General features: G+C 38.9%; 1 protein-coding gene across 1 annotated transcript; it reads left to right on the top strand.

The window, feature by feature from the left end:
- Window positions 1-307: 307 nt before the first annotated feature.
- Window positions 308-10,786, top strand: prkar1ab (protein kinase, cAMP-dependent, regulatory, type I, alpha (tissue specific extinguisher 1) b). The gene is made up of 11 exons (XM_084938046.1): window positions 308-458; window positions 2,024-2,239; window positions 4,305-4,475; window positions 4,565-4,656; window positions 4,753-4,814; window positions 4,914-4,960; window positions 5,065-5,223; window positions 5,483-5,543; window positions 5,783-5,904; window positions 7,805-7,886; window positions 8,255-10,786. Exons 2-11 carry the CDS (start codon window positions 2,066-2,068, stop codon window positions 8,425-8,427), a joined length of 1,143 nt encoding a protein of 380 aa, XP_084794172.1. The 5' UTR covers window positions 308-458; window positions 2,024-2,065; the 3' UTR covers window positions 8,428-10,786.
- The last annotated feature ends 1,898 nt before the right edge of the window (window positions 10,787-12,684 follow it).

Raw genomic sequence — 12,684 nt, 5'->3', positions numbered from 1 at the left:
ATCTGTAAAAATAACGAATAACATTCATATGAGACATTTTTCTCCCTAATGAGTAGCTGCTTCAGCTTCTGATACTACTTCTTTAAAGTTGTTTACCGTTACAAGTTAAATGAAAGACTTGTTCTTGTAGTTGAGGTTTGTAGTGTTGTTGCTTTTGCCACCACGACCACTTTTTGAAATCAAATATTAATCGATTTCTTTGCCTTTTCCTTGACGTCACGATTTCCGTGCGGTCTCCTTTAAGGTTGCCACGGGTTACCGGCTCACATGTCAGAACGAGGAGAATTGACGTCAGTGACGGCTGTTGATTGGTTCTCAGCCGTATCCGGTGGGGCAGCGGTCCAGGGCTCGGGGAAAAAAATCGAAAAGAGGAGGAAGATCTGGTAACGGTGCGCGTTGAGAAATATCTTACATTCCGAGTCACCGTTTAAAGGCTCGGCAGGATTTTACCGTTTCTTGTGAGTACTCGTGTTGTTTTGGTTCGCGGAACATATGACCTCTGTATAGGTGAAATTTGTTTCCTCCGTCTCTCGTTTGTTTATGCTAGAACTCAAGATGGCGTCATTGGAGGAGCGCTTTGCCTTTGCACGGAGCTAGCGAGCTAGGCATCAAACCTGACATACAGAAACTAGGCCGAAGGTAGTTTAGCAAACCTCTGATACGCGTGTTGCTCATTTGAGGGGTTTTCTGCTGCTTCTTCATATGTTGGGTTGCTCGTTTCATTAGCATTAATCTGCTCGTGTAAGTTACTTGACTGCAGCCGTCAGCTTTCTCGTGAAGCCTTCCTGACCTAGACAGTGTTACAGACAGGGCATCTGCTTCATATTTACTCTAACGGTGGTAGTATTTCACCACTTTTTAAACCATTAAATGGGTTATTACAATCCATCATCAACTATGCTCATTTGTCTGCTCTTTAGCAAGGTCATCGTGCCTCGCTGTTTTGTTTAATTGCATAGTTAGTTTTAGGTGATGCTGCAGGATAGTAGCGGATTCAAAGAATCAACATTTAAATATAAATAACTATTTTAAGACATTTCAAATAAAGTAAGACTTTCTTATTACATAAGACAGGAGAGCTTTCCTAGTAGAGGTTGCCGTAGCTCTTAATTTATACCACCTGGTCCGAAAACAGTATCGTTTACCACATAGTTATTCCTGTGCCGGGTTTAGATTAAAGCAAGCCTGCCAAGTTTCCACCACAAGCGTAGTTAGTTGTGCATAACGGCTGTGCGAGCTTCATCTTTGATAACATGGCTAGTAATCTCCCCTGGGCCTTGTCAGATTAGAAATTATCCGAATCCTATTATACTGATGCACATGCACGATACACTTGCAGGCACAGAATAGATTGTACTCTCACTCCGCAGGACTTGTTTACTCATTTACCCTTCTAAATGGCAGACATGGGTTACATCAGGACTTTAGAGGCCTTCCTGATTTAGACTACATAGCCAGATCAAGCTCAGAGCTGTCTGAAGAAACTTATATCACAGAGGCTGATCAGATGATCTAAGGAGCTGTCAGGCTGTTTTGCTCAGCACCAGTATTGTGGCGTGAAATGTTGAAACCTCAATCATGTGCACTTGCTTTTGGCCTGTTTCACATTTCACCATTCATCTAAATTTAGGCCTTGTCTATGATAATGTTTCAGCTTTAGCCAGCTGCTCTATCATTGATAGAGGGCTTAATTCAGTCTGGGGGAAAAAAAAACTTAAACTGTTTTGTGTAAATAAAACCAAGAAAAACGGTGTGCTTGTTTTAGTTTTGTTGTGTCTGCCTGTGTGTGATCACATCATATGACCAGTTTTCGCTCCAGACAATTAGGAGCACTCGGGCTCCATAGTGACAAAAACAACATGCTGTACTTTCTCACTCCTGCTCCATTTTTCTCACATTCTCACATTTTTCTGTGTGTCCAGTTCACATTGAGACGCTCAGGCTCTTTTACCCCGTGTCACTCTCTGTCCTCAGTGTTGTGCGCTGATGATCTGACACCATGCTTCTTTTCCTTTCCTCTCAGTATAAAGGTTAGAGGTCACAGAGCAGGGTTGCGGCTGTCGTCATGGCATCTGGAAGTACGAGCAGCGAGGAGGAGCGGAGCCTGAGGGAGTGTGAGCAGTACGTGCAGAAACACAACATTCAACAGCTGCTGAAGGACTGCATTGTCCAGCTGTGCACCTCCAGGCCAGATAGGCCCATGGCTTTCCTCAGGGAGTACTTCGAGAGGCTGGAGAAGGTTTGTGTGCTAATGTATGTTTGTGTCTTGGACAAATGCAAGCCATTTGTCAGTGAAGGGTGGGCATCTTACACCCTTGTATTGGACTGTACTACTGCCAGTTACTGTAACCTACCTTCTGATTTGTGTCACTTATAGTGACGCCAAAATTCATAGCACTTTAAAGCAGAATGATTAGCTATTGGTCCAGCAGGCTGACAGCACCTATCGTCCCACATTGACCTTTTTCTATTTACAGTTGGTTCTTGATTTTTAATTTTTTCAGCATGCAATGGGGGGAAAACAGACAAGCCCTATATTATACCTTTTCCCCTTTCTTTTCTTTCTTTCTTTTTTTCAAAACACATCTTGTGGAAAAATATTTAGACCCACCAAATGTGCGTGCACACTTGGAGAACAGACTTCCAGAAAACTCTTGAGAAGTGGATGCTATAGTTTACTCTAAATATTAGTAAAATATTGCCAGCCAGAGTCAGCAATAGCTCATATGAAGGAACAGAGAATAAGTAAAACAATTAATTAGTAGTCTGGTTACTGTCAGATCTTTTGCAGATTTTTATGTTCCAGAGACAGGAAAATGAAATAATACCTTAGCTACTATTTTGTTTATCTTATATTATTATTTTCTTCAACTGTAGTCATGATCATACATAGATGGACAGTTTCACAGTTTTTTCTTCTTCATTCAACATTTAGAACATTTGAGGCTTTCGTCCATCTTTTTATCTATTTTCTTTCGCTTATCCAATTCACCATGGCAGTGTGGCTGTGGACTATTTCAGCTGCCACAGGGTGGGAGGCAGCGTGCACCCTGGACAGGTCGCCAGTCTGTCACATGAGGCTTTTGTCAATATTGAATGATAAAAGGTTAAAAAGTAATCGGACGCTTGGCTCCAAAGTGTTTCTTGAGCCGTGCCATTTCATTGTATTCATTGCTGAAAAGAGCTCAGGAGTAGCTCAGAGGTGATTTAGAGATGATTTATTCGACTTAGAATGAGTTTAATTGTCTTGGCAATATGAAGAGTAACAAAATAACGATAGCAGAAGAAGATGATGATGATGATAATGATGAATCAAAATAAAAACATTACAAATATCTGGTTTGCCAAATGCAAATAATCTATTAGATCTAAAAGAGAAACTGTTGATGTAATTTGCATGGGAAAGACGACTCTTTTTAGTTTAGTTTATTCAAATAACCCCATGGCTAGTCTAGATTTCTGTCCAGCACATGATTAAAATAAGACCAGACAACACAATTTCATAAAATAGTTACAATATTAATTACTTTTGTTGGTTTTCTAAACTCAATTTGTTTGTCCTTTTTTGTGTGTTTCTATACACTAGGGGCCTCAGTTTTGGGCAATACAAATACTTAGTGTTTGTTATAAAAAGAATGTGGTTTCATGAATTCCTTCTGAAGAGTCTCAGCAGCATGCATGGTGCAAACAGGAAACATACTTCCTATTGAAATGCATATGTTTCAAAGTTGTACTGCCTGTAACAAAAAACATGAAAAATCTTGTTACGTACACATGAACAACTGGATAATGGGCTGCACCAGAACCTCTCAGGATTTATTAAAAAAAACATAAAGGCTATAGTCCAGCTTACAAAAACAAAGGGGCGAGAGTGAAACTCATAGATTTCACAATGTTATATGGAGTGATGAAGCAAAAATCGACCTCAGAACGATGGAAAGGGGAAAGTGTGGCTTGTGCACATGTGACTGCCAGTGGAACTGGGACAATAAAACGTATTGATCATTTCACTGCTCATAGAAACAACAGGATGAATGTAGGGGTACACAGTGGCTTTTTGTGTGCTCAGATTCAACTAAATGCAACAAACTGATTTCACCTCATGTGAACTGCAGTCCAAATAAATTGCATATAAATCAAAAGTGTAGTGTCTGCAATAGAGGAACACACCCATCTGATGCATGCTGGGGGAAAACATTACCATGAGTCCTGAGTGTAGGATGCGTTGCTTTCTATCATACAATTAGTTGTGACTGTATAAATCTTGTTTCCATGACTGACTCAGTCCTGTCCCTCCTATTTAGGAGGAGGCCAAGCAGATTCAGAACCAGCAGAAGGCCAGCAGTTCCCGTTCAGACTCTCGTGATGAAGAGGTGTCTCCGCCCATGAACCCCGTGGTAAAGGGCCGCCGGCGGAGAGGCGCCTTCAGCGCAGAGGTTTACACAGAGGAGGATGCCGCCTCATATGTCAGAAAGGTAAATGCATACAGCAGATACGACGCTATGGCACATATGATTTATATTTGTGCCAGCATCCTGACATCTGCTTTCTTTTGATTCCTAAGGTCATTCCAAAAGACTACAAAACAATGGCTGCCTTGGCCAAAGCTATTGAAAAGAATGTTCTCTTCTCACACCTGGATGACAATGAGCGGAGGTACCAGACTTAATATTTTTTATAATTTTAAAAAAGTATATTTATGGGGATGATTTGGATGACTGGCTAACCTCTCTGTTTCTTTTCTTTATTTAGTGACATATTTGATGCAATGTTTCCAGTCACTTACATTGCTGGGGAAACAGTTATTCTGCAGGGTATGATTACAGCTTGTCAGCATTGATCATAAAAAAGCATTAACCAAAATCATAGCACTGCTTTCTGTCATGCTAACTGACTCAGCTTTATGCCCTCAGGTGACGAAGGGGACAATTTCTACGTCATCGACCAAGGAGAGATGGATGTGAGTGTTTGGATTGTCAAGTAGCTCTGTTAAATGACTCATTTAAAATCACATTTAACATTTGCAAGTATTTACTTTGGTTTGTCCCTTTTCCAATCCGGTAGGTGTATGTGAACAATGAATGGGTGACCAGCATAGGGGAAGGTGGCAGCTTTGGAGAGCTGGCACTGATCTACGGCACCCCAAGAGCGGCTACTGTCAGAGCCAAGACCAACGTTAAACTGTGGGGCATCGACAGAGACAGCTACAGGAGAATACTTATGGTGAGGAGATGTGTGGCTGCAGACCAGCGTTTCTAAAGCTTGAAGTTGAAATGTTTTTGATCTATTCTTGTACTGTAGATTCACTGTTTGCTCTTTTTTTCTTTTGCTGTTGTATTGAGCTAATTTCTTCTTATAGGTGTGCCATCGTTCTCATGTTCACACTTCTAATCCACCAGCATATTCTTGACGCTATGTTTGTTTGTTTGTTTGTTTTTCTTTTTAAGCATTTACACTTTTAAAAAATGTCCTTCTCTTTTAGGGAAGCACTTTGAGAAAGAGGAAGATGTATGAGGAATTCCTCAGAAAAGTCTCCATTTTAGGTGGGTTATTTGTTTTTAAATTAACCATATCAGAAATTAAAGCAGAGGAAGGGAAGCACATTACCTGTGTCTGTTGTCTGAGATTAAAATAACCTGAAAAGAACTTTAAAAATATCTCACTTTTAAAAGAAAAACAGTAACAGGTTCAGGCCTTCAGAAGATTTTTTTTTTTTGGTTTGTTTTTTATTCTGTCATCATTATGTCTCATTATTAATCTTTGCTCTGCTCTCCTTCCTCAGAGTCGCTTGACAAATGGGAGCGTCTTACAGTCGCCGATGCCTTGGAGCCTGTCCAGTTTGAGGATGGACAAAAGATTGTTGTGCAAGGAGAGCCCGGAGATGAGTTCTTCATCATCTTAGAGGTATCCACTTGATTCATTCGTCTCCTTTTACACACATTAAAGGTCCCGTGTTGTACTGCTTTATGACATATTAGTATTAGTCTCACTTGTCTCCAGAATATTTCAAGTTTCAAAGCGTTATTTTGTTTTTTGAGCCACACGTTTGTATATCTGTGGTTTGGCGCTCATTCAGTTCAGTGAGGTCAGAGTGCACGGCTGCTGACACTCATGCACGAGACACTCTGTGGCTTCTTTCTTTGTGTGTGGATATTTCACTTTTGAATAGAGCTAAATTCTCAGCACAGTGTTTGTGAATGCAGAGTTTGTTCGACTACCTCGCAGCTATAAAAATCTAAATTTCAGCAGTGCAGTGCATTACTATGTTAGCAGTTTCCCCTTGTAGTTAGTGTCTTTAAACTCAATATTTTCTGATCACAATGTTTTCTGGAAGCAGATAAATATGTACATGAGTGTGAAGTGCAGGACAGGAGAAGACACTCAGCTGGATTTCTGTTCAGCATTTGAATGTAACGGAAACACGTAAAATGACATGAACACGCACTTCTCTACTTCTCTGTTGGTTATGAATCAGCCCTTTTTCTACACTTTGTGGTTTTCTCTCATCGTTATGTTGCCCCCAGACCTCTGACCTGTGTGCGTACTAATTAGGTCACATGAGCTCTCCCTAGGAAACAACAGGATTTCCTTTTCCTATGGTGACATGATTGGCTAATGTAATTCACTGAGCTTTCAGTTCTTAAGGTGACAGGAATACATGAAAGTGTTAGTTTGGTTAGTTGTGGGCTGTATTTTCAACGCTTTGCTTGGTGTCACACAGACCTTTTTCATATTTTCTTTATTTTAAGCAACCAGATTCCAGAAATGACCCAAACTAACTTTGGCAAACACTGGCTTCCTGTGCAGCTCTGATGTTTAACAGCTTTTAGTGCGATACACAATAATTGTGCTCATATCCTAAAGTCACACAAACAAACTTCAGCAGCTTTGTGTTCAGCAGTGTTAAATTACTGCTTTCTTTTTCATCAAAGTCTGACGGCTTTAAGAGAGATGGAGGCTTCAGTTCCTCTTCAGAAAGAGCTGTGTGACAGCAGCGTACGCCCAGACAACACTTTAAATATATCCAGCAGTTGAAATCTTTTTTTCTTTTTTTGGGGCCAAAGTACGTCTTGCTGCTGGTAGTGCACACCAGTATGTTTAGCATCAGAGCTAGCAGCATGCCAGCAGGGAGAGGGTAGGATCATAGGTGAATTTTTGCTCAGCTTCCTTTGGTTACCTGGTTTCTATATCTTGTAATGCTGGCAGCAAGCAACATTTTACATTTCTGTAAATGTAAATGGCTACTTTATCAAACATTTGTCAATGACTTGAATGACCTTGTCTGCTCCTGCTTTTCCTGGTTTTCTGCCATATTTACATAATGAGCCGCACAAAGCTACAAAATGACATAAATATGACTAATTTTAAACTGAATCATGCAAAGCTGCTCTATGAATATATAAGTGGCTGGAACAATATCTCCCCTTTAGTGCTTACAGTTGTTGACCTCTGTTTTCCACACACTCCCCCTTGTGGTCATGTATGTGATTGACAGATGATCGGTTAGTGTCAGAAAGTTGATTCACAGGAAAAAATGGAATAATCCCACACTATGGAATATTTCAGTTCCAGCTTAGTTTTTCTTTATCTGCATTATTCCAACATGGACATCTTTAGTTTTAAGGTTGTTATGAAGTTGTTACAACTTTTTTGTTTTTTCTTTACTGTAGTTTTTATAAAAATGTACCACTGAACAAAATAAGCATTGTTTTAAACAAGTAAGACACTCATTAGTCGCAGTCTTGATTCATCAATGTATTAAAAGCACTTTTATGATAATAAGCTGATGTTTGTGTGTTTTCAGGGCTCTGCAGCTGTGTTGCAGCGTCGCTCAGAGAATGAGGAGTTTGTGGAAGTTGGGAGATTAGGACCATCAGACTACTTTGGTAAGAACTAAAGTGTTACACAGGAGTCTTTTTTTTATATATATATATATATATATATATATATATATATATATATATATATATATATATATATATATATATATATATATATATATATATATATATATATATATATATATATATATATATATATATATATATATATGCATGTATGTAAGTATGTGTCATGCCATTAACTCAGTAATAAGTAACAAAAAAAGATAGGGAGCATTAAAAATGGTGGAAAAACAGATCTTTGTGACTATGACCAACACTATATTTCTGTATACATGTCTCTGTGTGTGACACTGAAGGATGTTTTCATGTATTTTGAATTTTAAGTCTGTGACACTTGTTTTTTTCCCCAGGTGAGATTGCTCTGCTGATGAACCGCCCCCGCGCCGCCACCGTGGTTGCCCGCGGCCCCCTGAAGTGCGTCAAGCTCGATCGGCCTCGCTTCGAGCGTGTCCTGGGTCCCTGCTCAGACATCCTCAAACGCAACATCCAACAGTACAACAGCTTTGTGTCGCTGTCTGTCTGAGGGAGTGTTTCTCCTCACACTCACTTCTCCACCCCCCGCCGCACCCTCTCCACCTCTTCTTCTCTCCTTTCAGACCCAGGGGTCCACCAGTGCTTTTCTTTTTTTGTTAGTTTTTTTTTTTTTTTTGCTTTCTGTCACTTTCTTCTGATTTCAGTTCCCCCATTCCCACTCTTAATTTCACACACAAATCATTTTATTGTTCCCACCGGTCACGCTGCTGTGGCTGTTTTTTTTTTTTTTTTTTGTTTGTTTTTTTTGTTTTTTTTTAGCCATTCACCAGCGCTTGTACCAGCTGCTGTACGCTACCTTGTAGGCACAGTTACACCACATGTAACTTATGTTATATATGTATTTGCTGATTAAGCTTCTTTTTTTCGATACGAAGCGGGAGATCTGAAAGGTTCTCAGACTGATGAGACAGACAATCAGACTTTACATTGCGCTTTCAGTAAAATTATTATTTTTTTGTTGCAGACTGAAGTGAAAAAAAGTTTCCTTTGTTGTCAGGTTTTTTTTTTGGTTTTTTTGGACATCAATTAGCTTGACTACACAGAGAGAGCAGAACCGAGAAACTGTAGAGGGCGTGAAGATCTAATGCTCGACTTTGGTTACCGTTTGATTGGTACGACGAGAAAACAATGTCTCTTTTAGTTCGAGAGAGCTTGTACAACAAATATTTTTTATTGTGCAGCTACCAGGCTAGTGCCAAATGTTGATTACTGTCATTCAATGCAAAGATGCATAGCCGTGGGAATGCAATGCGTGCTCTGTTCCAAACAGGAAGTAGTTATCACCCTGTAGTCATCTTAATCAATAGGACGACCATACAAGAACTGCCTTGACTACTCTGAGGAAAATAAATAAATAAATAAATAAATAAAAAGAAAGGAAGACAAAAAAAAGAGTATTAAGTGTATTTCAGTATTCAGTTTCTTTAGTATATACCAAATAACTTGGTCACTCTTCTGCTATGGTTTGTAATCAAAATGTTATAGTATAGTTAAAATGATCCTAATTATATTATTATCATTGACTAAATGATAAACTTATGGTTTGGAGTGATGGTGATTGTTTAAAAAAAAATATGTTGAACTTTGTCTTTTTGTAAACACTTATTTTTCCATAAATTCTATTTTAGGTGTCCAGTGCCACAAAGTAAAAATAAATGCTTCTTCTTGTCAACTGATGAAACAGTATGTAATTGTATTGTGTAAAATGTCATGGGTAAAAACTTTTTAAAATAGATCAAAGGGATAATTAAAGGTTTATCGAAGCGGGGAGTACAAAGCGGTTTTAAAGGATTTTTCAGGACATCTGAAGTATTTCTGTTTCACAGCTCGGCACAGGCGAGTTGACAGGCAGAGCGAGCGGATATTTATTTAAAACTAGTGTCATTGCTTATTGCCTATTTGAAAAGGTGGCTGTCTTTTCATCAGAGTAGCTTGTGACCTGTTCTCTATGCTTACCTGGCATGATGTTTTAGGCATCCAGTGATCTGGTATGAATGGAAGTGTGTATTTAAAAAAAAAAAAAAAAAAAGAAAGGAAAAAAAAGTCCTGCAGACGCAGGAACCCTGTCGAATATTTGGTTTGTTACTCTTTAGCTGAACTGCTTCACAACTATTTAGATGCCATAATAAAATGAAATATTTCTTTTTAAAAAACAAACAAACAAACGGACAAAAAAAAAACCTTTACCAAATCACATGATGTTGACTTCTGGATTCTACGCTTAACTCTACATTCCTGCATCACTGTCTGTTAACAGAGATGACCTGTAATCATGTTTCTTTTGGTTCTCATTCAGAGCGTTTGTACTCGCTTACAGCTGAGATGTGTGTTTGGTTTTATGTGCCGATTGCAGGGTAGTCAGGTTGGTGAGAAGACCTCATGGATGTGAGTGTATGTTTCTTCACGCTTAAATCTGATCATCATGCCCCTAACCCTCAGGTTAAACCTTGCGGATGTGGCTTACCTGTGGATTTGTGTCCACTGACAACACATCTGGGAAATGGCTCCGTTAGGGGTGAGGGTTTCACCTTTCTGTCAGAATATTGTTTTCGTGTAAATAGCTGCATCATTGGTTTGAGTCCAAAACGTTTTTAGCCACACTGCAGTCGTCCCAGTTTGCCTTAGCTTACCTAACCTGGGCTTACAGTAGAAGTCAGTCACTCCTGCTAGCCCGACCTTCAGTGAGTTTGTTAGGCCTGCAGCACAGAGAGCTGCAGATTATAAGAGGACCATTCTTTTTCTATTCTGTCCTGTATTTAGTTTGACCTCCTGTATGTGCAAAGATGTTTATCCTTTTGGTATAGATTGTTCCAGATGGCAGTTTAAGCAATAAAATAGTAAAAAAGAAACTCGGCTTTGTCTCAGACTTCTTCCTTTGCAGACTTGCAATACTGTGCAGGGTTCTTCATTAGACATTGGCTGCTTGATCACTCATTTCCAGTCCAGTCCTCATACCTGACCATTTTCAGAAGAGTGGTTTTGTTTAAGCCACTTAACATGGACCTGTGAATCATTGAAACTAAAAGGATTGACCAGTGTCGTGTCTACACAACATAACAGATAACTTAAAATCTTGTAGATTCTGGGCATTTTGTTACGAGCAGCCTGTTTTTGTTTGTTTTTAATCTGTTCTCATTTCTTTAGTTCACTGAATGAAAAATGTCCAAGATAAAACACAGTTTGATGGGTGTACAATAGTATTTTTGCATCAACAAGCTGAGCTTTTGCCCAGAAACTTGCTATATCTCAGCAAGGTGTCAAATGTGTTTAAAACATTGAGGACAGAAGAAGGCATTGCTGATTCAAAAGCTATCTACGGCAGATGAACAGTATCTGAACGTCACGTGTCCTAATAAGAAATAGGAAGAAAAATATGTATCTCATACTGTTCACTGAAGCCTCATCAGAAATGGTCTCAGTGGAAGTGTGGCTGTCAAGGTGTTCTTAAGAAAGAGAGAAAAAGCTGAGGAGAGAGGTACTACAGTGAGTGTCTACAGCCATCGCAGCGGAGGCTGTCATGGTTTGTGGCTGCATTTTCAGCCAGTGGTGTGGGAGATCCTGTCCAAACTGATGGAATTATGACCTTAGAAAAGTACTGTCAGATTTTGATCCACCATTCAATATCACCTGGAAAGAATCTGATAGCCAGTGGTTTAATTTTTAAACATACGATGCTGGGAAAACGTACCAAACACGCAGTGCAACACTATCAGTCATGGACCGGCCTCCTTCAAGCCTGGATTGCAACATTTTGGAAGCAGTGTGGGATCATGTTGACACAGAGAACAGAACAAAAGCCAGTCAAAGAAGAGCTTTGAATGTCCTTCAAGAAGCCTGGAGAACTACTCCTGAAGACTATTTAAAGAAAGCTGCCTAAGAGAGTTCAGGCTGTGCTGAAGAATTAAGGTGGTCGCAACAAATATTGACTTTCAAGCTCATTAAAATTGTACAAACTTTTGCTTTATATACTGTATGTACATGTATATATGTTTGCATATTTCACTAAATCATTACACTTATTTTTCATTTTCCTAGTGAAACAAAGTAATGACTGGTGTTTCGAGACTTTTACACAGTACAATGTATAATCCTTGTAATAATTGTAGTGTAATAGCTTTAGGTGCTTTAATAATTACTTGGATAGTTTAAGACATTAGAATATACTAACTAACTGTGACAGGAAGATTCCTTGCATCACAATGTCATCATTACAAGACTGTTTTAAGAATTTAATTATTAAATTGGAGCCGATGGTGGACAGATCTGTTTCTGTTTCTGTGACTTTTTTTGTCTGGGTGTGCATGCTTGTTTGTTTGTATTATTGTTTTCCCAGCGTCCAAACGTCATTCTTCTTATTTCATAAAATACCCAACCAGCAGTTCAACACCTCGAAATATCTAATAGTAAAGTTTAAAAAAAAGGTTTAAAAAAAGCACCTGCTCGCCATGTCCCTGTATTTTCAAAAAGATGTAATATCAAATTTGCACACTAGGTGGAGGTATTGCACAGAAAAATAAACAACATTGATTTGCTCAAGAAGCAAAAGCCTAAATTAAACAATTTAAACAACAGATACAATTCTTCATTCCTCATTTGAGAATTTTGTCCAGTTTATAATAAATTTGTTTTTTTCTCAAGCTTTTTAAAACTCTGTCTTTAGCAGATATTATTCAACTGAGCACATTTAAAGTTAGATTGTTGTATTTGGCACTATGACCCAACATTTATATTTCTCTAAACTTTAGCT

Source organism: Perissodus microlepis, chromosome 8 (assembly GCF_051167445.1).
Source record: "Perissodus microlepis isolate ML-2025 ecotype Zambia chromosome 8, ASM5116744v1, whole genome shotgun sequence".
NCBI classification, from domain to species: Eukaryota; Metazoa; Chordata; class Actinopteri; order Cichliformes; family Cichlidae; genus Perissodus; species Perissodus microlepis.
This window is presented reverse-complemented; position numbering and strand designations above follow the sequence as displayed.